Source organism: Epinephelus fuscoguttatus, linkage group LG2 (genome assembly GCF_011397635.1).
Source record: "Epinephelus fuscoguttatus linkage group LG2, E.fuscoguttatus.final_Chr_v1".
NCBI lineage: Eukaryota > Metazoa > Chordata > Actinopteri > Perciformes > Serranidae > Epinephelus > Epinephelus fuscoguttatus.
Window position 1 is genome coordinate 45,476,946 of NC_064753.1, and position 26,727 is coordinate 45,503,672.

A 26,727-nucleotide genomic window follows, 5' to 3' on the forward strand; every position below is an offset into this window, starting at 1 on the left:
ACAGTAGAATATTTGTGTTTGATGCAGCCTTTAAAAACATCTGCTCCTGCAACCCGACCCCGGATAAGTGGATGAAAATGGATGGATGCATGTACAGAGAGCAGTGAAAACATGAAATAAACTAAGCTAATAATAATAATAATAATAATGACTTACTTAAGGACACAGAAAGGTCCACAGCGTACCATAACAATCGTCTATGTACAAAAATATGACATAATAAATACGATATAAAAGAACTAGCAGGCAGTACAAAGGAGATTTGATATGCATAAAGTTAATAATTAATAACAATAATAATAAATAACTTGTGGTCCTAGCAGCCATAAATTAACAAAGACAGTCCCTGTTACATTACAGTTATGAAATGCAGATTTAATTCTATAAAATGAGAGGAAAAATCCAATACCCACACCTCTTCTTTCATTTTCTTTTTACGAACATTTAACCTTCTTTTGGTTTGTTTTTTAAATAACAGATTGTGACAAGTATCTCATGTGATCTTGGATGCTATGCCAAATTGTGGCCCCCACACAGACATTATTTAGATCCAAACATGAAGTTTTTTTTTTGTTTTTGTTTTTTTTTTTTAGATTGTTTTTTTGGGACCGAGCCTTCAGCAGGCCTACTATAGTCTTGCTGTGCTGGTCTTTATATTCAAACACAATGATCTAGTGCCTGGCCATTTGATCATTGTGCACATGATCTGCTGCTGAATGCTGCTAGCAGTGTTTACCTATATTTATTGATTTATTATTTATTCATCTTTATATTCCTGGCTAAGCAAAAATGTACCATCTAAGCTATTTTCCACAGTGGATCATTTTGCATGAGGCTCAAAAATAAACCACATTTTCCAAATCATGCAAAGTTAGCACTGTAATTTAGTTATTCATACACAGTTGAGCTGAGTTTCTATCTTTCCCACAGTCTTCGAAGGCAGCACCCTATCGCAGCACATCGCCGGACCTCTCAGGTGTCTTTCCTGGGCGGCCGCACGCGCACGGCGGAGCCAATGGAGGAACGTTAACTGTGCGGCATGGCGGACAGAGAGAAGCGGAAAGCCAGCCCGCCGCCTGGCCGCAACATCCAGGTGAACTCCCCGGCCAGCTTCAGGTAAGCTTCCCGGCAGGAGGCAGCCTGGGGACGGTGGTGGGGGGCCGAGCCTGCCCGCCTGCAGGGGCTGTTGTGGAGGCTGTGAATGAGCGATGAGCCAGCGCGGCTCTGCAGAGCTCAAGGTGCTGATGCTGGTGCTGACCGGAGCCGCTGCAGCTGCTTTTGGCACCGCTCAGCTTTGCGGATCGAAGTCGCAGCGTGTTGTTGAGTCGCATGTTTTTGTGTTTGGGCGTGTCTGCTCCCGGAGAACCGAGACCAGCTCTGAGCTCCCTGCAGCCACTGGAGCCGTTAAATTCTTAATCATGTCGCATACTTTTGGGTTTCCTGCTCCAAACAGAGATCACAGTAATAAGTGTGCAGCTGTTTTACGAGTTGCAGCGTCGAATTATGACTTTATTCTATCATCTTGGCCTGTTTTATGGTCCATATTTCCCTTGCATCAATATGCTTTTACTGAAGAATAGTTTTCCTCTGTGCAGCTGCTTCATAATGAGCTTGATTTATCTTAAAAATATAATTTTACTGGTGTGATATTCCTGGTTGCAGCTCACTCAGTGACTTAATGTGTTTGTGGTCTTATTAACAGCATGTTAATCTCTTGTCGCGGTCATAAATAATCATAGTAACTCATGTTGTGTGTGCAGAAACCTTATCAGAGCTGAAGTGTTATCATCACTTTTTCCCTTGTGGAGGCAGATGTAGCCTATTTGAAGTGAAATCAGAAATATTTTTCATACTATTTTAGTCATAGACCTTCATTATAACTAATCTTTGGCTCTTTTTTGAAAGGGCAAGTTAAACCTGGAGGTTCGGAAACAAAACAAACATATCTTCGCTGCTTTCGTAGAACAGAAACTGCAAATTTGTCCAATAATTTATTCAGTAAAATATCAACTAACGTCTGATTACAGTAGTTTTTGCTTTTGCCTCTGTTTCACATCAGTGTAATATAAATCTCTCTTGGTTCAGTCCAGACTGAAAAAGCAGCCTGAAGAGTCACCGTGGGCTCTGGGAACTTGTGACGATGCATTTTATTATCCAGGATCAATTAGTAATGAGTTGCATAACGACATAATTGATAGTTTAGTCAATAATGAAAACAGTGTTGCAGAGCTTAAGTGCAGATAACCCAAAGTTCGTCAGGTAGGTGATCCGTCAGAGCTAATTCACCTGGCAGAACAGGTCAAATCAACATGTTAGAGAGCTGAGCAGGGCGAGGGATTAGCTGCGTGCTGCTGACATGCTTTTTAGTCTGTGTCACACACACACATATACAACATCGCCTGAGGAGAAGCTGTGATTCTTCGGTGGCATGACTGAGTGGATGGAGGTCTGTGATCAATATTCCCCAGTGAGACAGCAACATACACACACACACACACACCCTCAGGCTCAGTCTGTCCCTCCCTGTCTCATTAGCTGAGCTGCGAACAGGCCGATCCACAATCATCTTCCTTCAGACTTTTATCACAGTGGCATCAGAGTCGCTCCGGTGGTGTTTGATTTGTCTGACAGAAAATACATGAATAACTTTTTTTTTTTTTTTTTTTAATGTGTCTAGAAGTTACACAAGGCGAACATCAAACCATCGGGGAGAAAACAAACAAACAATAGAAACAATTCAGTTTCAGTCTCACAATGAATTAAAGATGAGTTTATGATCCAAATGTTGACTAAAGTGTGTCAGAGTCAGGACTGTGGCAAAGAATTAGCTGTTGCTCATACTCTCAACTTATTTAGGTAAATAGTTATGTACGTTACATGGTAAAAAACACTAACAGGTAGTATAATAAAAAAACAATAACAATAAAACAAGAAAAAGATCAGCTCTGTGCTTTACATTAAATCAGGAGACTCAGCTGTGTGTTATATGTTGAGTTGTAGCCAACTAGAGAGAAGCCAGATAATCCACCACCTCCAGGTTGGCCCAGCCCCAGATCAGCCATATGTTGGCATGTTTTCCTCCGTCACCCTCCCTCCCTCCACACGCTGTGGTCGAATCCTCCGTCTCTCCACAACCTGCTGCTGCTGTTAGAGAGCAGATAGTCGATCTGCCGCCGTCTGTGCAGCTTTTTGTGTGGAGATATTCGGTGACTGAGATACAGGAGCAGCTTGCCCTCGAGTCTAGATTCAGTTGATGGTTTCTTGAGCTTTTCAAGCCCGTGACCCACTTCTAAAATTTCCATGACTTGTCAACGGAAAGTTAACGAGTTGTCTATGAGCGCAACATCTTTGTGTTTTGGTCTCAACAGTCAGCTACACTTGCCCCCTTAAGGAAGCGTGCATCTGCTCATTGATGAGAGGCTCGAGCTTGTGACAGCGCAAGATGTAAATATTAACAGGGTTCTCCTCGGCTGAGCTGCAATGCTAGCTAGCTCAGCATGCTCCCCTCTTTGCGGTGATGTGGTTTGAAGGTGTAGTTAGGTAGAAAGAAAATAGTTCCTACTTCCAAATATGTGTCATTTAGTTCCATTATGTCTGAAAGAAGGCAGCCATGCTATGGCTGATGTCTCCAACACTCAGCAACACACACCAAAACAATCAAAACTATATTTAAGTTGAAAAATACATGTTTTTGATTTTGGTTTGAATCATCCCTGTGAATAGCCTGGAAATCCAGACCCAAATCTAGAAAGATTTAGGGTCTGGCCATGAGCAATGAAAATGTCCCAACTCGAGGGGCGGCACCAAGCATACATTTGTAAATATCACTGCACGCAATTGGATAACACTACGACCAATCAGAACAATACACGGGGTGACGTATCCAGAGCGCTACCAGCGGAGCTAACTGGTAGATTAGACTCTTGCTGTATCCGCTCGGCAAAACAGCAAAAGCGTCCTTCTTGCAAAGGAAAGATTCGAGCGCCGTCTTCTGTTCCTCTTTTAGAGAAAAAGCCAAGTCTAACTCGTTCATTGTAGCAGCCAAAGCCGTTTCAAACAACTGGTGTTCATCCGCAGCCATCTTGCAGTGTTTACTGACTGATTTCGGACTTCGTCGTCGCAGCGCTGTTGTCATCTGTTTAGCCCGCCTCTGGCCCGCATATATCAGATACACCGATGTGATTGGTGCAGCTCGGCTCCAACAGCATGGGTAATGAGCATCATTACTGATTGCCAGAGTGACTCGCTGAGCAAATTCAAATTGTGCTCTCGCGAGAACTCTGGATTTCCAGGGTACCCTGTGAACGTCCAGTGTGTAGGATTAAGAAGGACATATTTACTGAATTGGAATCCAATATAATAAGTATGTTTGGAAATAAGAATCATTGTGTTTTTGTTACCTTAGAATGAGCTGTTTATATCTACATATAGTACAGGTCTTCACTGACAAAGATTGCCATGTTGTTGCAGTGTTTCCACAGTAGCCCAGATCACTGGCTCTAGATATGACAGGGGTAGGCAACCTGTAGCTCCAGAGCCACATGTGGCTCTTTAGCCCGCTCCGTTGGCTCCCTTTGGCTTTGACAAAAAATTACACAGAAATGAATAACCGTTATTATTTTTTAACACTTTAATTTTCATTTATTGTTGTCGTCCTGAAGTGATTCTTACATTCTACCAGCTGTAAAAATGTGTAGTCTGTACACTGATTTAAAAAAAATTGTTTTAACATTTCGTCAACTAAAATGTGTGTCATTTGTCTGTGGCCTGGCGCCTTTTCCTCTAAAAACATCACTAGTGATGGCTACAGTAGTCGTGACTCATCCCAGCTCAGCTAGCAGGGACTGCAGATGAAAAATAGTCTGTATGGCTAAATCTGGCACATTAACATGACTTAAGTGATCATGTTCAATAATATGCACTGTCCCTTTCTAAATGAAATAAACACAAAACTTAAATTTCAATAGTGTGTAAATGAATCTGTTTTGCTTTTGTCTGCAACACTGCAGCGCAAGTTAAAGTACCAAATAATCAAAAATTGCCCACTGCGCAGGAGCCAGCTTGTGCTAAATCATATTAATGAATCCTCAGTTAGATCTGTTAGTAATGGTAAGAGGCTAAATTCAACTTCAAAGGCCGTGTTACCTTTATTATGGTGCTGAAGTATGTTTTGCAGCTCCAGATAAGTAGAGGTTTCCGACCCCTGAGATAAGGACATTTGCGTTTTTGTGTCAGCCGCTGTAGTTAGCAGCTCCTCTGCGATTAGAGCATCGGAAATAACACTGCAGGTTTTTAAGGTGAAGCTGCTATATGTATTGTTTTTATGGGTTTAAATCACTGAGTGTGTTTGTTTTAGCGAGGAGGAGACCTCTGTGGATAATTTGGCTCCCAGTAAAAACCTCCTGAATGTCTGAAGAAGAAAAAATGCGAGCACACGTTAGTGCTGGGCTGAAGGTCCTATTTTGACAGCACAGAGGAAACGCTGATTTGTATCATGAAACTGCTTCATTCAGTGTTTTTACTGGTTTTAATCTCAAAGTCCATTTGTTTTGGAGAGGAGGAGACCTTTGTGGATAATTCGGCTCCCTGTAAAAACCTCCTGACCAGTGAACATTGAAGGAATTCTAACTGGGAAGTTTCAGCTGGTTGCAGTCTGCAGTCCTCGCTCACCACCAGACACCACAAAATCCTCGATAAATATAGTTAAACAAAATACTCTATTAAGACTCTGAAGCCTTGCCCTGTTCCCCAGCATCGGTAGAACCTGAACACAGCGGCACAACACATCAGCAGCAGCAGGCATGTGCAGTTAATGATATTCACACTGAGCGATGACAGCAAAGTTAAAAATAGTGTTTTGGTGACATTTCTCAGGTTCATGCAGGAGATGAAGAGAGACGGTTCAAACCTTAAGACAACAACACATCTACACTGACAATCATTCCCCCACAGGTATTAAACAAGAGTCTACAGGCTGTCACACAATATGATAAACAGAATCATGAAAGGAAAGCTGTGATGAATTCTGTATCCTCTCAAAAATGTACTTTAGCAGTTTTTACTAAACTGGGTGAACTGTGCAGCTGTCCTTTAGTATTTGATATGAGATTACGACCAATCGGGACATCCTATTTTTCTAGTCTGAAAACTGTAAGTTGTGTTTTTGTTAATATTTGAAGCTGAGCTTGACTTCTCATATTTAATATCATATATTTATGTGAATTTTATCTTTAAATTTTCCTGCATTGATCATTTGTGGCACGAGATGGCGCAGCAGGAGATTCTTTCACATTAGCCCTTTATTTATATCTGTGTACTGTGTGTGTGTGTGTGTGTGTGTGTGTGTGTGTGAGAGAGAGAGAGAGTGTGTAAAACAGCATGTATGGAGCTACAGCACAGTGTAGGATTGCAGTCCATCCTGCAGTGCATTATGGGGAAAAATGAAACCAGAGATCCCTCTTGAGGCAACACCAGTCCCTCTCATGTGCAGTTCAATATGTATCTGATTTTAAAATGACAATTATGGTTTATCATTTCATTTTCCTGCTGTTTTCGAGTAGCAGAGGAGTGTCATTTTGAGCATCGGCTGAAGTTTATGTTTTTTTACCTTTTATTTTGAAAACACATCATGTAAATAAATTTGACTTATTGGTATTCGTATGTGTTAAAATGTACACATCACTGAATATTCAGCATGAAAGCACAGCAGTGTCCATGCTCTCTCCTTCTTTCTCACACACTCACTAATTCAGTCGCGTACCCATTTTCTTTTCTTTCATCTTTTTACTGCAGCTTCCGAACTGACGTGACTCTGCTGACAAGATCTGCTCAGGCGGATGAATTCACAGAGCGAGGGATGTGAAAAGGATGTGAGTGAGAAGAGGGAGAGAAAGGGCAGGGGTAGATGGGGGAGGTTAAGCAGATTTGGACGTGTCACTTTCCCTGATTCACTGCGTCTGTCTTTTAAGGTCTGTGATGTTTGGGGATGTCTGGGGAGGAAAAAAAAGCATGATTTCAGGGTTTTCCAACAGAATTACCTTGTAGTTTTTTTAGCTGCATTTTATCCTCGGAGAAAGAGAATTTAAATGGCGCTGATTTGAATTTCCCCCACGGTAGGAGCTGACAGAGTGGACAGTTATTGCTCTGGTTGCAGTTCCGCCCCTGCGCTCATTATTTACTGCTGTCGCTCAGTTCTGCTGACACGGCACGCTCCACCTGATGGTACCTCCCCTCTGCTTATACAGTGCATCTCTCCTTCTCCCCTCTCTGTCAACACATAATTATGATATTAACAGCATCTTTCAAACAAGCTTATTTTACACACGTGCCTGTATTCCAATTTTTTTCTTGTTTTTACAAGATATTTATTTTAGTAAAAGACACCTCCCCGTGTTCTGATCTGCTCTCATTTTAATTTACTGGGTCTCTGTTAAAGATGAACTAATCTCTCCTCACATTTTGCATAGTGATTTATAAACGACTGAGTGTATCTTTCCATTTTTTCAAAAGACAGTAACCCATGTGCCAAACCAGCTACTACAAGGCTGTAAAGTGGAACATCTGTGCAGGAAGTATCGACTTACATTGTCAGTAGCTCACCGGCAAATTAAATGAGTGCTGTGGAAATACACATTCTCATGAATTCATTAAGACAACAGATAAAGGAAGAGATGGAGGACGTATTGAGCCTGCATTAACAGCATTAATAGAAAATAAAAACAGTAACAAATGAGGTTAAAAGGAGACATCATATCATACAGATAATAATAATATAATTGCCTCGACCCATGTGGCTAATACAGGGTTAATTTCCCTCTGTCGATGAGGCGCACAGGGATTAAATGTCACACATAATCCTGAGATACCTTTCTGTCTTTCTTCTGTCTCTCAAGACAAACAAATATTTCTAACTTTTTCCCAGATACACAACGCTTCGCATGTGTTCTGTGCATCTTTTTCCTCATGTCACGTGCAGGGGGAGGTGTTGAAGTTCCTCTGGTGTGTGTGTGTGTGTGTGTTTGAGCTCCATAGGTTCTGGCCGGTTGCCGAGGTCATGCTGTATGGCCATATGGCTGTGTGTTGGCAGCCCAGTGTGCAGAAAAACAAGGACTTAGTGTGTTTGACCTCTCTTAAGGAATGTTTGAAGCATGGGTTTTTTGTTTGCTGTGGCACAACTTTGACTTTTGCCTGTGCACCTGTGTTGAGTTGTAGTGGATTTTGCAAATATGAATGCATGGCTGATTGAATTGCTTTTGCTGCCATTGAAGCTGCATTTGTTGCTTTCTGGCCACTAGGGGGCAGAGGAACATAATGACAAGGCAGTCAGCTGATACACTGACATGTCATTAAGTTGTTGTAGCTGACACAGTAGTAAACAAGTGATTGTTTACATGTGCAGCACACACAGAGCTATATAGCAACACATTTTCTTGTCTGCCTAATGAATGTAAGTCCAATATCATCTCCTTTTTTAGCTCTATTTTGGTCTTCTCCACCTCCTGGAAAAAATATCCTGCCCTTTGGCTGCTTAATGATCCTCTTTTTTTGCACCAGCAAGTCAATAACAATGTCTGCCTTCCATTTAGAGCTGCGCAGGTAGCGTTCAATGTGTTTATCAGAGCTTGTTTGCTGAGAACAGAAGCCTGCTGCTGCTGGAAGTGAGGATGATAAGAGCAGGCCAGAAAACAGAAACAATTTCCCACAGGCATGGGCAAATTATCAAACAATGGGCTCTTGGGCACAGATATGCAAAAGGCTCCCCCTCCTCTCTTACATAGGAGCAAGACACACACACTTTAGTTGTTAAGCCTCTTTTTGTGTCAATGTTTTGCATCTTTTTGTCGTTTTGTGTCTATTTGCAGTTCCTTTGCATCTCTTTGTGGTCTCTTTGAGTCTCTTCCTGATTAGTACATGTTAATTTGAGTGACATTTTTTAGGTGAGGGTCATGGGGCCCCTTTTACACTTTGAGCCCCAGGGCCTGTGCCCAGCAGGCTCGCTCAGTAATGCTTCCATGCCTATCGGACATTCAAATGCTCCATTAGGCTGAACTGCAGAGTCAGGTCGCGGGTCCACTCTCAATGGACCGTAGGTGACTCGCAAACTTGTCAAGTAAAAAACACACTTTATTTTGAAGTACAGTAAGTTTCCAGCACAGAGCTTTCATTTTGAAGTGTCCTGTTGTAGAGTGAGTGACTAATGGGCAGATACTTGACAGAGACAGCAAGCCAACTCAACAACATGGTCAAATGCAAGTATGACACTGAATGTATTTAACTTTGTGGACCTTGAACGAATGAAGAAGAAATCTGGACCCTGTGGTTGGACCAGGACCACTGGATTTGTGCATGCTCATTAAATTCCAGTGTTAATGTTTGGGGCTCTACCCTACTCAGAATTATGTAAGTTAAATCAGATTTGGCTGTTCAGTACAGATACTTAACTATTCATCCATTTTTTCCATATGGAGTTTGAGGGTTTGAATGGGGTTCAGCAGGACCTTGTGTGCAGGGTTTCCCACGCAGGGCGTAAAATTAGCTTTTACCCCATCTGCCATTGGCTAGTGACCTTATTAGTATGAAAATTCAACTTTAGGAAAATCCAACCCTGTCCTCTGTGTTTCTTTGGCGTGCTTGCGGCAAAGGCTACAGCTCATCATGTTGGTGTGGGGGTCGTAGGTCAGCCATGACTGTGGTCTAGTTTCCATTTTTCAATAAAACGCCGTGCGACATTTGTACTCCGTATAACCGTCTGTTCTTCTTGTCCAAGTCCATCATGTTCATCTTCGTTTTTCTTCTTTTCTGGCGGTGGCGTCACGGCAGGAATGTATCGCCACATCTTGCTCAGAAGTTACCATAGAATGCCCGGGAAACATGTTCCGGTAGCTGATGTCATGTCTTCCTGGCACACGTACAATAAGTCACAAGGGATAAAATAGTCTGACACAGCTGGCAGAAATGGTCAAAGCACATAAAAAAACCCTACATGCAATTCAAAAATTTCTATCGGCCACTGGAGGGTGTGTGTTTTTGTTTTACCCGCCATTGGCAGCCCACAGTGATTAATACGTCTGCTGCTCGGTTATCCATTGCTCCACATTTGCAGCACAGAGCATAGTCTTGGTACAGACGGAGCAGCAGAACAACAAATGAAAACTGAGTGTTCATTACGCCGAGTCGAAAACTTTGCCTCTGCAGCAGCTGCTCCTCTCATCCATCTGATCTGATCAGCTCTGATTGGATCGACTGGGTTATCCACCCTGTGACTCAAAACTCCACAGACAGCTGCTGAGGAACAAAAATGAGATGAAATCATGAGGAGCTCAGCCTGAGCTGCATTCACGGACTTCCAGAAACCTCCAGATTTTGAGAGGGGACACAGACTGATACACAAGTACAGGCAAGAAAATAATGGCAAGTAAATCTGGGAACTGAAACGTCTACTTGACTGAAAGGCACTAAGGGGTCCCCGACTGATGATTAGACTCTGACATTCAGGGGGCAGCCCTTGTTATGTTATTAGTGTAATCTCTCTCTCAGCTGCATCAGCAGAGGCAAACTGAAGTAAACCTCCTCGCTTTACATATTTACTGAAGCCTTTGGAGGCTAAAATTAGCACCATGCTCCCACAGTATTTACAGTGTTACTGCTCACATATAGTGCATGCTTTGGCCTATAAGATGCTAGCAGGAGGTTTTAAGGTCAGCAGGGTTGGAAGGGTTAATGGACTGTACTGTTCACTGTGCAGAGCTGTGTGTAGATCTCCATAGAGACACATTGATTTTTAGAGGAAGCTCAAGCACCTGCCCAAACAAAGACCAGCACGAGCTAAAGGATAGCATCCGTTTGTTACAGTTTTTGCCTTATTTTTATACATTTGATATTTTCTTTTGGCAATAATAACATTATTGCAACCTAATGGCTCGAGGCAAGAGACACAATGTCCTGTTTGAATTATAACAGTAAAATTATTATCAAAAGTGTATGTAAACATGTAAACATCCATCACAGTTTACAGACCAGCCTTCTGATTCAACTTGTCACTGCAGTTATCAAAGGTGTGAGCTTTTAATTTCCCTTTTATAATGAGGGATGATCACATTTCGGGTGGATTTGTTTCAGTTTGACTTCAAAATAAGTAGTTTAGATAACCTGGATTAATTGTTGGCTCCTTAACAACCTGTCAGGTCATCTGACTGCTGGTGTTGTTTGCCCTGTGAGGCATCGCTTTATCAGTGTGTTGCCAGATCTTTGGGAAAGTGCAATACTTTCCTAACTGATGGGGCCAAAACTGCAAAAATAGGACTCAAGTTGTGATTCATTTTTCTTTAAGAGGATGAATGGAGAGGAAGAGAGAGAAGGGAAAATTTGGAGTCTTGTGATCAACGGGGCCTCATGAATAATTGAGCGTGGCAGCGTTGTGCAGAGAGAGAGAGAGAGAGAGGAGCGTCTTCCCGTGCTGGTGCTTCTCCTGTTTGGGCTCGCCGTGGCGTTGGATGTCCTGCTAACACCAGCACTTTCCTGCAGTGGCGTAGTAAATCTGATGCACACAGGACAGAGTAAACACCAGAGAGAGGAAGAGAGGGAGAGGAGTAGATTATATAACACTGCTCCTCTGTGGCAGATTCAGCTCCTCAGCTTTAAATAATTCCCCCCTCTATCTCTGTCTCTCCTCCGGCTGAGCGGCAGCGGCAGGGCTCTGAGTCGGACGCCTCTCCCATCGACCCGGAGGAGCTGCACCCCTCCTCTCTCTCTTCCTACTCGCTCCTCCCTCTCTCTTCCGCCCTCCCACCTTTCTTCACTTTAACCCCCTTGCTCCTTTCTCCTCCTCCTCCTCTCCTCTCAGCTGTGGATGCCCTCCTCACTTACAGTATGGACTCGGGAGGGGAAGGAGAAGAGGGGTGGATGGAGGACCAGTGGGAGAAATGGTAGGGCATCTCTCTCTCCTTCTTCCCTGCGTGTTTTATTTTTACCGGCATGCAGCAACATGGCTGTGTGTGTGACCTTGTGAGTGTGGGAGCTGCTAACATGCCTCTTTCTCGCTATATGTCGTCCTCTTGCATCTTAAAGCTCAGGACAGGCATGCCCTTGAAGGAGAGCGGATGCATGTGGCGGTGTGTATGTTTGTGCAGCAGAGGTTGATGCTTTAGTTTTACCAAAAATAGGAGCAGAGAAGCCACAGAGGAGAACACACATCACACTTTATGTTATGGTGTGACAGCTGTGTCGATGTAGGAGATGCACTGTTGGGACGATTTTGTGTTTTCAGAGTTTGTTTTCATACAGCAGATGATGGAGGGTCGGGAGGGGTGGGGGTGAGGTCCTGATCCTTGTCCCGGTCCTGTCCTTGCAGGAGGGCAAAGCTGATGAATGAATGACTGCGTGCAGTCTTGTAATCTCTCAGTGGGAGCATAAACGTGTGCATCATTGGGAAGAGATGGGGAAAAAGACAGGCGATGGTATACATGCGTCTGCTGTGACGACTAAATGCAGGGCTTAATGTGTTTGCTGTGTGAGGTGATTGAATCATAACAGCACAACACAGATGCTACTCCTATGAGACTGGAACACGGCAAGAGATGTGCAGGTGCAAATTATCCGTAGTTGTGTGACTGTCCTGCTCCCACTGAAACAAATATTGCTGTGAATAAAACAAATATGTGAGCAGAGATCAGATTCAGTTTTGCACATTTTTATTTTTAAGTATTTTTTTTAAATGAAGGGGGATTTTGCTCCATGATCAGCAGCTCATTTGCATTTTTCTGTTCACTTTCTTATACTGGAAGCCTTTCCTGATCCATCCTCACCACAGCGTGACCTTTTTCCACTGCAAACTGCAAAAACAGTTGTTTTTTTGCAGCAGGAAATGTGAAAACTTGTGGGTCTGTAGAGGCGTACAGCTCTGATAGAAAATCTGAATTAGCTTGATCATCTTTTAAATAAAAAAAATCTCAGTAATTTTAGGTGGCAATCTGTTAAAACAAAAAAGCGATGGCCTTTATCTATATTTGACCTTGCGTGTTTGTGAACAAACACTGCAGTCAACATATGCAAGCAAACAGTAGGTAACTACAGTGCTGTTGGGTCATGGCTGGACTCAGATAAAGACTAATGAGCTGGCCGGGCCCATCATGGCCCGAGCGAGAGGTCATGCTGTCCTTCATTAACACAAGCAGAGAAGAGGCAGGCTGAGGAGGCAGACACAAGCCAGCAGGCTGCCCTGTCACCCCCCACTGTCAGAATAACGCAGGAGTTTATCCCAAATCCTCGGCCAAACAAACTGAAACATCCATCCTGCAGTGCTGTTGCCCTCTGATGTCTTTTAACAACATAAACTGTGGACAAAGTGTCCGTGATGTGACATTTCTGAAGGGACGTTTTCAAACCTGCCCTCACAGGGCCCACTAATAGTCGTATTTACTTCTATTATTGATACTGTTGCAGTGAGAGAGAGATCACACATGCTGAGAATGGGATCCAAATCACTGAATAGCACATGAAGTATTAAAATCTTCCCTGGAGAGGTGAACTCCAGCCTCAAGACACATCAGAAGTTAAATTAACTGTTGACTGTCTGATATCTTGTTGAAAAGAACATTTTAAGAGATGTTGATTGACTGGTGATTTTCTGTTGCTGGTGCTGAGTGTTTACTGGAGAACTACATCTGCAGTGGCTTTAGCATTAAGCTGTAATCTTAACATGTGACATGAGAACTTTAAAGGCCAAGACACACCACACCAACATCAAAGAATTAGTGGCATGTGTCGCCTCACACCCTTTATGTCTTGGCCAAGATGTTGCACTTCAACACACTGCAAGAAGTACATCCAGTGACCAGCTAGCCACATATGTTCTGCGCCAGCGTGAGGGGAAGTTACTCTCCATACTAGCAGGTGGCGGTAGTCTGTACTCCCAGTTAAAAAACAAGAAACCAGAAGGCTGACGGGACGGGTTTAAGACGCTAGTTAGCCAGTTAGCACATTAAAAGATGTCAAAAGAACAAATTATATTTACCATGCTCTCATAAATAGTAGCCTAACGCAAACAACCACAGAGCTCAATGGCTAAAAGAAAATCTTACCTAATATAACAACTTTGTTTTGATCTCATGCCCTCTTGATTTTAGTTGTTTGCTTTCCTCACTTCAGTTTCTCTTCTCGTGCACTGACCCCAACTGCCAATCAGAGTAATTGCACCCACCGACAGGCTCTGCCGGGTCCGACGCTGCATCGGCTGAAAAAAAGCCGACAAGAGCTTACAAGTGCCAGTGGTGTGGACTGCAAAAAACAGAGACACACTCACCGACAGCTTGACATTAACCAATGGCCCAACCATCAGCTTGGTGTGTCAGGACCCTTGTACACATGCTGCTACTTCATAAGTCACATTGGGTGTAATTTGTCCGCCAAAGTATTATGCAACTATAAGCTGTGGTACTGGTTCATGTCATCATTTCTATTGTGCGTGCTCTTACACATGTACAAATATAATATGAGACAATTTTGGGGCCAATCCCAATTCTCTTCCCTTAACCTTACCCCTTGGTTTCAAGTGCACTCGCCAGATAGATTCCCCTCAACGATGAAGGGGTAGTGTTGAGAGGTAGGGAATTTTATCTACGAATTGAGACGCCACTTCATGCAAATTAGCGTAACAGATGTGTTCACCTATGTCACACGTATTGGTGACTAGGCTTCCTGCACAGAGAACTCTGTAGATGTTCATGTCGGCTACATCGTGAATTAGCGATTTTCAAGCATTCATATTCTAACTCAACGCTGCAGAAACATAACACATTCCGACATATTTTGGAATTTTTGCATGCTTATTTGTGAAAATAGTACGTAAATTGTGCGATGGCTTTCTCATGGAGGCTGCCATCTTTCTGGAAAACTCGCCTGGCTGGATAGTTTGGCAATGCATCCTGGGAAATTCAGTCGCAATCACATCACACGGTCCTTCGAATAAAGTGGGGATTTTAAGGGCTGAAAAGCACTTTCCTAAAGTTTGGGACGCCCTAGCCCTTCGCAGGAACGTGCAAAAACAAGGGCTAGGGCCACTTTTGAGGGGAAGTGTGAGTATTGGGACGGACCCCTGGATAAGATCAAGTAAGGGTTGAGTGTTTTTGACCTTAATCAGGGTTATGACATGTAGGATGTAAACCTCAAGTGTCAGAGTGCTGAGCTTCGTGCACCCAAACATCCACTTCAACTTTCTTTAATGACTTGTTCTATGTAAGAGCGCCACACCTCCTGAACTGGAAAACAAAAGTTGCGACCGTACATAATCTGGACAGCAGCTGAGTTTCTAAGAATTTTGGTGGTGGAGCAATTAAACAATAAAAACCTGTATTCTGTAGAGGACAGGACTGGTGCATTTCTAATCGTGCCATCTTTTCAACAAGCCTTAGCACTTGAAACCATAACCTGCAAAACAACATCAGGATGCTGATGTTATAACTAGTTAGCAGTTCCCCGGGGGTGCCCGGATGCTCTCAGGGCCCTGTGAGGTAACCGTGTCACTGTCAGTGATGATATCTGTGTCAGTCCGTTGTTACTACGGTCCAAATGATTTGCTGCGTCTCACTTTCAGTGATGATGACATAGTAGAAGTGTCACGGGAATCTCTGACCTGGACACCCCCAGCCAGTCTGCTGAGTCAGGCTGCATTGATCACTGAAGGTGCTGTGAGTGTGTGAGTGAGATGACGGATGTACGTCGGACAGGAATACAATCCCAGAGGAAACTGACGAGGATATTTAGGGATCTGGGTTATTGATGTTTAGTGTTCATTCAGGAAGTTATGTGAGATATTTTTATCTAAGAAGAATAAGGGTTGTGCTTATGTATGTGTGCTGATTGTTTGCATAACAATATTCAGAAGTCGTTTTGGCCTAGGGGGCAGGTGTAATTGCACTGGCTAGTGTTGGATGTCATTCCCCTTTTTCCTTTCCCACATTTCCTGTCCATAAATACCAGAAACACCTTTCTGTATATCACAATACAGTTCAGTAGCACCACAAACTACTTCCTCCAGAGTGATCAGAAAGTTAATCAACACCTCTCTAAAACAAAAACTGAACCTAACCTTTATGAAGATAGGGTTTATTGCAGGGCTGTTACATTTGACCACATTAGTTTCAGCTAGGTGTACCTAATATACTGGCAATTAAGTGTATTTATATAGGATATACTGGAGGAATTCAACATAGAATGGGACTAATCAGAAATGTTCCAAACCTGGGTTCAGTCCACAGGGCAGTGTTTCCAGATTATTGACATGGTTGTGGGTGGGAGACAGGTGAGGGATCGTGTCCTTGTAGCTGCAATGAGGGCTCTGAAGCCTTGAGTTCAGCATTTTGGCCATTGCCGTCTTGGTTTTGTGGAGCCAGAAGTAATGGTATTTGGACGAGAAGCTGGCTCTTTAGATAAGCAAGGGGTGGATCTGACTCTTTAACTGTGGTGACACTGGGTAGGTGGCCCATCACTCAAGAGGCCCCACCCTTAAAAATGCGTAACTTTAAGCCTAATAAAATGTAAATGGGTCAGTTAGATGAAAATTAGATGTAGAGACCATCACCTTTTTTTGTACCAGGCTGTAAACATTTTTATTTCTGATGTGAGGTTGGACATTTTAACATGGAGGTCTATGGGGATTGACTTGCTCCTGAAGCCAGCCAAGTGGCCATTAGAGGAAGTGCAGTTTTCGGCACCTCAGCATTGGCTTTATTCAAAGACAGTGGGTAAACCAAGATGGTCCACTGCGAGTCAGTTTCCTGTATCAGTGTCACGTGGGGTTCGCGACCACCACGCCCCTTTAGGAGACTAACAGCAGGTCTGTGTCCATTGACTTCAGTGGGAGAAATGAACGTGATTACAGATTATGGCCGATTCTTTTGCCCTGTAGTCACGGAAGCAGATATTGGACTCATTTATCACAAGCCACATATCTTCAGAACATTCCGACACCAAATGGCAAATCAGGAGAAAATTTACTTTGTTCAAGACCTGTCTCTGTCTCAACAACACACTCTCATGAGATCTGGCAACAGATATCTCCACTCTGGTGCTGAAATCAGTGCAGTTTCACCAAAGATACTGGATTAAAAAATAATAATTTTTTCCAGCGGATATTTTAGTTACAACATGATTGAGCTAGCAAAGCAGTTTTGCATTGCTATGTGTGGTATTTATTCAGTTTTGGGAAGTTGCAATGTCTAGAAAGCATCAGTGGCTGCAGCTGACAGGGACAGCTAACAGCAGCAGCAAAGCTAACATCAGGACGTCATCTGTTAAAAGCCTCCCGTTGTCGGATACGACATGAAACTACTCCAGTTAGCTCAATCATGTTGTAACTAAGACATCCGCTGGAAAAAATATTTTTTTTCATGGACCGTTTATTTATTTAGCTTACAGCCAGTAAGGGTACACACATGTTGACAGAAGTGAGGTTGGGGATACTCGTCTTTGATTGGCTGTTCTCCATCATCTTTGATTGGGATATGGGGGACAACGCCCACTTAGGAGACCAGAAATGTATACCATTTCATACAATGGGTGTAGAGGAGGGTGGGACCTGCAGGATGAAAAAAACCTTTTGTTTACAATATTGAGTTTGTATGTTTGAGATTCTTACAAATGAGCATGTCTGTTGTGACTGTGGGGTTTAGAAAAATATTTATCATGGCTTTCTTCTGCTTTTTGTCCTTCTTTTCTTTTTGAAATACTTTTTATTAAATTTAAACAAGGAAAGCACAACAAAATGCAGATAATTAATTAATAAAATTAAACCATAATAATAAAAATAATAATCTTCATTAATATAGGCCTATATTTTATCTACAAGTGCACGTCACACACTGAGCGAGCCGCCTGTTAATGACGCTGTGGGCTAATGGGCATGTAGCTACTTCCATGTTTCAGATGATACGTCATGTTTGTAGTCGACCAATGAAGATGAGTTTACATATCACCTTGGGTTCGTCCTTCACCTTCTCAAAATGATCCCACACTTTGGATTTCCTGCCCGACATGTTATTAACTAGCCTGTGGAATAACCGCAGGTACCAGCCCTGGAAATTAGCCTGACTCCTGTCTGACTGCTGAGCGTGGACACTTCCTGTGTTTGTCCTTTCACATTAAGTTCCCACATGGTCCAGTCATATAGGTTTGGATTTATTTTGGCAAGGCGCAGCTCCCAAAAGAGTTTGACATTTGTTTGTTTTTTCTGCATTTAAGGGACCAATGAAATTTGCCGCTTAATGACCTTTCTGGTCGACTAACGTTTGGTCGACTGTTTGGGGGCAGCCCTACTTTAGGGTCATGAGAGAGGTCCTCCACTCAGAAAAGGGCTTACCCCTTAGAAGTACCTTCTTCATGTCTACCTGGAAAAACAAGTGATCAAACCTTCAAAATCAGCTCATCTTTTCCTTTTAAAACTGCCTGTAATCTTTCATGAGCGTGGATGTTAAAAGTCTCTCTGTAGCAGAGCGTAACACTTGGCTGGAGGTCTTTGATCTAATTGTGCAGGATGCATTTTTAAAAGGAGGCATAAAAAGGAGCTTCGCAAGGAGTTTGTAGTGTGATGCAGGAAGACACAAATCCCCAGAGGGAGGCCCGAGAGGAACAAATTCAGTCCTTTTTAAAATTTCTTTTCTTTCTAATTAAAAATCTAAGAAATATTTTAAATGCCAATTTTTGCTAAACAAGTATGTGTTAACAAAGTCACTGAATGAATCACATACAGATGTATTGCTTGTGTATGTTGTTATCACTGAATGTTCTGTAGTGGTGATGTTAGGAATGAAATTTGTCCTCCATTGTGTGAATGAAAAAAAAAAATCATTAGAAAAATATCACCAAAATTTGTGACTGTGACGTGACTGCGCAGCCTGTTTGATGCGAGCGTGCTCGACATTGTATCCTGTGATGTCTGAGCCTTGATGTGTGACAACGTCATTTGCTCTGTATTATACACTCCATTGGTTCTCTCTGGTGTCTGCAGCCCTTCTTACCCACAATTCACTGCAGCAAAGGGGTCACCCTGTCCCGTCCAGGTGGTTTATCTCTCGGCGCTTAATTTTCTCCACCCTCCCTCCCTCCATTTATTTTTGTCCCCATGACTCCCTCCATCCTTTCACTGTCCGCTGCGTCTATGTGCTCTTTCCTCTGGGTTTGATCTACAGTCACGACTTCATCCTCTCACCTCTTGTACACCACTCTTTAGACTCCTCCCCCTTTTGTCCTTGTCTTAATTATAGGTCAGAACCTACAGTTCAATAAATAACATACTTGTGTCTGATTGGCATGATGTCTTTGCTCCTTTACTCTCCTTTCTCTCCTCATCCACCTTTCTCCTCCTTCCTGTAAGTGATGCAGATAACAGGGGGACGCTCAGGAGCCTATTGATTTTGTTCCTCTCCCAAGCATCAGTCTGTGTTGTAATAAATCACATTTGTAGTGAACTGATAAGCTTACAGTTTTGTTGTTCTAAAGCAGAGCAGTGTCCCCAGACCAAAGCCTGTCAATGCAATTCAGCTTGAACAAAAACAGCTGAGATGGCGCCATAAGCTGCATGTTGTTCCTGAGTGCTCATCATGTCTGGCTGGCAAGGACAGGACGGCTGGACACATATTGGCAGAACTGATATACGTGAATGATAACTGTGCTGTCATTCAGTGTGCATCTCATTGAGTATTATAGGAAACTGTCCTCGTAGTGCTTCTGATGATATTTGCAAGACTTTACCTCATGTTAACAAAAATATAAATATGAATCAAGATTCTCACTTCTAATCTTCATTGGTAGCATTTCTTTTCTTTTTTAGTTACAGCACCACAATCAAATGAACCCGACTGTTTTCTAGAGATACATTCTTTATACAAGGTAACTTTGACAATGTTAACATCTGTATGACCATAGGCTAGGGATGTGCGCAACTAGACGTTTAAATGATTAAACATCCGCCCCCTGGCTAGTCGGCACCAAATTTTAGTCTGTTACAAAGCCGCTTAACTGTCATGCAGTTTCCTGCCACTAGTGGGTGCTACAGAGCCGTCAGACAGCAGTCCCTCTCCACGCGGTAATGCTCCAGTGGACTGGAGTTTTAAAGCAGCACAGTGGGAAATTGAGAGATGTCCTCTCGCAAAACCAGCGCGGTTAAAAAAAAATAAATTTAAGATTTTTTTTTTAGGACATTTTGCCTTTGTTGGACAGGACAGGTAAGCGTGAAGGGGAGGAGAGAGAGAGGGGGGATGTCATGCAGCAAAGGGCCACAGGCTGGATTCGAACCCGGGCCGCCTTGTACATGGGGTGCCTGCTCTACCACTAAGCCACCGACGCCCCCAGTTAATCTTTTTTTTGAGATGTTATATTATTTGTTAACTTTAAGAGTTGTTGTCAGATAACGTGCAGGTTTACATTCATACTGCACGGAGCAACATGCCTCATTTCAGCTGAAATTTTATCATAGGTGTGTCATTAGGTGTTTTATTAACTTTGAAGTAAATTCATTTCTGTCGGATAATCTGCAAGGTTCAATGTGCCCCACATTCTGGAGGCTATTTATTTATTTATTTTAGATGTTATTTTAGTGGTTAACTTTTGACTGAGCTGCCGTCATGTTCACTTTCATACCGCACAGTGCAAAGTGTCTTGTACTTAAGCAGCATTTAAAATCCAACATGGTTGTTGAAGATTGTTGAAGGCTTCAAAGGGCTCTTAATGCACACAATATTTTTTGGGACAGTGTTCAAATACTTAACAATAAGTTGTGCTATATTTTGACTGTTTTCTGAGTGATTTCTCTTTTTAAGATTAGTTGACTAGTCTTTATTAAAATTTGCATTTAGTCGACAGGGAAATTAGTCGCCAGGAACATCCCTACAATAAGCCTGTAAATGTCTACCTTAGTGTGAGCAGTTTATATTTGTAAGGGTAGTCTTGTGGAATTTTATTTGTATGGAGCGTCTTTTATAACGAACACAACACGGCATTACACGAATTGTCAGTAAGTCGGCATCGATGCACGCTCACCACTTGGCAAAATCAGGACATGCCTGTTCCTTTAAAAAGGTTTTTGGTCACTAGAGTTCTGTGGCAAAGAGAATTGTCAGTAGGCTGTATCTGGCTTTGGTAACACAGATCATACTTGTGAGTAGGATGAATTCATTGTTGGTTTTTGATCTTTTTTTATGGGATTTGTTGACAGTAAGAAAGGTACAAAACTTTGGTAGCCTTATCCTTTCTTTAAACTCTACAAAGTCATTTGTTTCGAGCAGCAGGAGCAAAAACAATCTGATTTTTCCACCTTGCAAGTCAGTCGCTACACAACGTTGCATTTTACTGTGGGTGCCATCATGGAAAATCAACCTCGGATGATAAATGAAAAACAAACCTAAAAAGTGACTGATGCTGCAGCTCTGCAAGTCAGAGGATTTTTCAGTAGAGGTGATTCCACTGGTGATTTCTTAATGTCAGCTTCTTCCTCTCTTCATTTCTCTCTATCAGGCGTACATGTATTCCCCTCTGAGATCCTTTACTCCCTACCAGTGGAGTGCTCCTCTTTCTTTCTCTCACTCCCTCTCCATCCTTCAGCCCTTCTCTCCTTCCTCCTTCAGGGCCTCATTATGGAGGTAAACAGATGCTGCTATACCCAGGCTATTTAACTCCCATGCCCATATTCCAACACGTGATGGCTAAAGACGGCCGCAGCTGTGCGTAATTTTGCAAGAGGAGACAGCTGCAGTGTCAGTGTGGCCAGAAATGACATTAGCATCATGCAGCACCAGAGGGATCATAGCTCTCCAAGTTCACCAGGTTCCTCTGACAGCTTGCTTTCATGCTCCTTGTGATCACTGTCATCTTCTCTTTCCTCCCTCTAATAACATTTCCCTGCTCTCTGACTGTGTCTGTTACGCCCAGGAGGCTGCAGGGTAAAGAGATAACAGGCGGACATAATTACAGACGGGGAAAACTGAAGCATTGTTTACTGGAAGCTAATTGAATCCTGCCACAGACAGCAGGACGGTACATTTCCCTGCCTCACACTGGAGTGTTGTCCAGGGCTGCTGCTAGAGTAATCAATCATGTCCTTCCCTGCAAAATTGAAGTGTTTTCTTCCTGATCCTGTAGTTTGAAATGTTCAGACATTTGGATACAAGTCCAGTAAATAAAGAAGCTGTTTGCCTCCTTGAGCTCGACAGCCACAGCTGCCACAGTGTGTTGATGTGGCGGCAGAAATCAGAGGCTCACACTTTGTAATGAGATAATAATTGAGCTTTGACAGATGTTTGCTCACTGCTGAGTACCTTGTAGTTATATGATTAGCTGTTCTGTTGACTTGAAAGTTGTTCCAGTAGGGTCGGTCAGTTGGTCAGATACATCAGCAACAGGTCTGATCAGCGTTACATTAACTGTGGATATTCCTGCTCCCCAGATGATGAATCCTGATGTTTCCCTGGGCCACTGTCCACCACCACTACCACGCCGACTTTTCCTTTTTTCCATAAATAAATAGCCACATCATGCCCTGAAGTTTACTGAGCACATTTATATTCCCCAGAGGATGAACCTTTGTGACTTTGGATGCTATGAACTTTCTACAAGAGCAGTGTTTTGCAAATAAGGGTACGGGTAGCCCTCTGCAGCACCATAGGGGGTACATTACATGTTTTAAAATGTTAATTAAAACAATATCAGTTCCTAAAATGATTATACTATAATACGTTCAGTTGAATTTCATTCAATTAAATAGAACTTTATTTATCCCAAAGGAAATTCTTGTGCCAGAGAATGCCTCAGGTTACAGTAACATTAAATACAGTAACCACATTTTAATGTTCAACCAGTAACAACCAGTGGGTTCCCCGGGTCAGGGTCAATCACTGGGCCCAGTTTTAGAAACAATAGTGTTAAATATCTGGCAAAATATACAAATACAGAAGGTAGAAATGTTTTCAAGGAGCGAAAACAAAAACCAGTGTCTAATAGATCAACACTAGGAGTACGATAAGTACAAGAGTTACTAAAAATGAACTAAAATAGTGTAATGAACAGACTGCATCTGATATTCAATGTTATACTAGTCCATACCCATTGGTAGCTTTGCCACCTTCTACCTATGTCAGTCCTCAATGTCTGTGTGCAGTTTCACATAGATTGACCACGTCAGTGAGTAGAAAAACGTGGGACAGACACACCCACACACAGAGTTTTTGTTATTATATAGTAAGATTGAATGTAAAATAACAATGAAAAGTAGTATTGCACATGATTGACAAAATGGTATTGCACTACACTGACCAGCGATCATGATATTGAAAAGTAATGGTGCGCATGATGTTGTGAAAATATTGCACAAGATATGAAAAATGTAAATATAAGTTTGATTGATCACATTTAATATTCAGTATTCCCATTTTCAGTGTAATGGTTAGCTGCCAATCAACTGCTGCAACAATTGCAATCACATTCACGTTTGTTCAGTGGGACCAAGAAGCCAGTTTCCATATTATTTTGCACTGGTTACAGGACACTTGGCTGGGAAATATTTCAAGGAGGATACATTATTGAAAATCATTTGAGAACCACTGTTGTAGACAAAATTCCTCCCTCAAGACACTGCGTTACAGAATCTGCTGAACACAGTCATGCTTTTGATTCGTGTTGTCAGAAATATCAATTTATTGATCCCCATCAATTTTCAATATTTGAAACGGTGTCAAGACTCTTGTATCGATACATCGGTACCAGCTGCGCTTTCTCTCTTTTTAACCCACTGTTCTCAGCCACTAAGAAAGGAAATGTTGTCGTTGTCATGTTACAGCCATTTTATATTTAGGTTTTAATAGAAATGTCTAAATTATCTTTCCCCGATGGTTTCCGAAATGATACTGAATATTATATTTTCAAGTTATTGCATTTAAGTTAGAAATTGCAGTATCGTGACAACATGACTGTGATGATGTTTTTGGTAATGCAGCAAAATCAGGAGTATGTTTATTGATTTATTCCATTTGTTGAATTCTGAATGGACACTGTGGCCTCTGCAGGCTGCTTGATACGTCTTAGTCTTTTTTGTTGCCCGTTCTTATTCATAACAACATACATGTGCATATTGAACTCTAGTTTTAAACTGTATCCCTGAAAATGTAACTCAACAGCATTTTGTTTATGTTATTGAGTTTGTTTATGGTGCGATTATGACCAGTGCTTGGGACCGTTGTCCGTGTTCTTGATGTGTCATCGAGCTTATATTTTGTCCTGGAGGTACCACCCTGTCAGACAGATAATTCGGTCATGAAGAGATTTTGAGACGTGCTGAGGCTTCGCATGAGTGCTGAAGGATTAACATTGATTTTTTTCCCTTCCTCATCTCTCCCCCTTCTCCCCCTTAATCCTCTCCTTCAACCAGGTTGACCCATGACATCAGCCTGGATGAGTTTGAGGATGACGACCTGTCGGAGATTACAGAGATCACAGACGAGTGCGGGATGAGCCTCAACTGCAACGGCCCGGATATAAAGGTACGACTTGGCCTCCTCAAAGAGGTGGTTCTCACCAGATCTCATTAAATGAGCTGTATAATCTCACAGGAAAGTCTCCCACTCTCCCTTTCAGTCCACAGCAGACTTCCCACGGCTATAAGTGAAAGACATTTGTGTTAAATCAGCAGCTTCTCAAAATGACCCGCTGCTCTGATCAGAGGAGAGTTCATTTAGAGCTGATTGGTTGAGTATTGACATAGTGGGGTGTGGGGTTCTTTTTTGTCCCTTTTTAAAGCATCAAACACTGAATTTCCTGCATTCTGGTGACTTTTTATGCATCAATATATGGTGGAAATCTCATTAGGTTTGTCCGAATAAAAGTCCTCTGCTCCTTCAGTGATTTTATTGATAAGACAAATGTCCATGTGCAAAATACTGAGGGGTCGTATTCCCTGTGTCCCCCCAAAATCTGCGCCTCTGTGTTGTTTTTAGTCAAGGACAGTTGTCATCTCACTGGTTGCACTTTATAATGTCGCTGGTGACAGTCATGGGAGATCATTGTTTGCACGGTCCTGTTTAAATTGATCTAAAATTAGAACCATAAAAGCTGAAGCATTCGTTCTTTTTGCAGCAGAAACCTAAGGCTTCTGTCCTCCTCGTCACTGCATCATAACCTTACATTACATTACCTTACTCATGGTGCAAACATAGTATTTTGCCATAAAGTCTAGGGGTGGGGGAAAAAATTGATACAGCGTAGAATCGTGTTAATTTTGTGTGGCAATATCGTATAATCATATAGTACAAGTATCAATTTTTTTACTATGTAAATTATTAATATTACAAATACAAATTAAACTATTAGTAGACTATTAAAATAATATAATCAATTGCCATTAAATACATTTTGCTGCTGCAAAAAAATGGCTGAAGTGAGAAGTGTTTTGCACATTGGTAGTACACCTCCCAACTGCTATAGTGGCGCTGTGGCGCAGTAGAAAGCCGGTGCACTCACTCATTGCAGGACGAAGAAGGGGTGAAGAAAATTTCAAGACATCCGAGATAAAAATGCATGTTAATTGAACAATAACGGATATACAAACAAACGGCAACCCCCCGTACACCTTCTTAACATCTGTGCCTATGAGGTGAGTACATTACATGTTTGATTTGAAACACACAAATCACAAATCACAATTTGCCTCACAGGGCTTTACAGCATATGACATCCCTCTGTCCTTAGGACCCTCACAGCCGATAAGGAAAAACTCCCCCCAAAAAACCTTTAACGGGGAAAAATAAATCTTTTGGATTAGTTTTGTGTCTTTATTTTGTTAAAACATGACAAAAACATGTTTTTGTATTTTTTTATTACACAATTTCAATACTTTTATCAACTATCATGCTTTATTGACGTAAATAGCCTTTCAGCTTAAGCTGTACAGATGTTAGGGATATGAAGCTTTTAAAGATGCTCCAAAAAAATGACATCACAATCAGCAGAGACACCAATGTGGGCACTGGCGGATCATTTCTATGGAGTTCCAGGGTTAAAATGTGCAACAGTAATTTCCCAGATTATATTAAGAATAATGAGGCAAACACATGATCTCCATTTTTTTAATGCTTGTGCTCATGTCATGAATTTTTCGTGGCATTTTGTCTCAACCAGCTGCAACATTCAGCTTCCTGCCAGCAGAGGAAAGAGGTCAGAGGCAGAGACGGCGGCTGTAGAAACCTTGAGTCTGATCACACGTGATTGCCCCGCTGCATCCTGCTTTTCTGAATAATTCACTCTGAGCTGTTTACTGTTTGTTCAAGTCGAATGAAACTTTGCTTTTTTTTTGCTTTTTTTGCTGAGGAAAGTTTTCGGCGCCGTGGGCCCACTGGCACCCTGGTTTTTACTGGCACGGATATGAGCAGGTCATTAATGAAAACTGGAGTGAGTGTGAAGTGCTACTATGAGAGAGGGAGATGTGGAGTGGTACAGAGGGAGAAAATAAGCAGAGGTAGATTTATTATTCTGTCAGATCTCGCCGGCTCTGTTCCCAGTGAAACACTCATCACCTCCTCCTCCATTCAGCTCTGCTACCGTAACCAAGGCAACAGGAGGGTCGAGGGGCCTTTTTTTAGTGCCATTTATCCGAGCAGATAAGAGAATATTTCTTCTGTGTCTCCTATTTGATTGTTTTAGTGAGGCTGTGACCTGACACGAGAAAATCGCTCCGATATTTCAGAGTAGTGG

The 26,727-nt window shown here is 42.2% G+C and overlaps 1 protein-coding gene across 2 annotated transcripts in view; it reads left to right on the top strand.

The window, feature by feature from the left end:
- mapk8ip1b (mitogen-activated protein kinase 8 interacting protein 1b) overlaps positions 1–26,727 on the top strand; it is a 76,609-nt gene that overhangs the window by 1,496 nt on the left and 48,386 nt on the right. For both annotated transcript variants that reach the window (XM_049561615.1, XM_049561620.1), the window contains exons 2-3: positions 931–1,116; positions 24,410–24,521. In XM_049561615.1, the coding sequence (XP_049417572.1) occupies positions 1,040–1,116; positions 24,410–24,521 (189 nt within the window). In that variant the 5' untranslated portion in view covers positions 931–1,039. The remainder of the gene's footprint in view (positions 1–930; positions 1,117–24,409; positions 24,522–26,727) is intronic.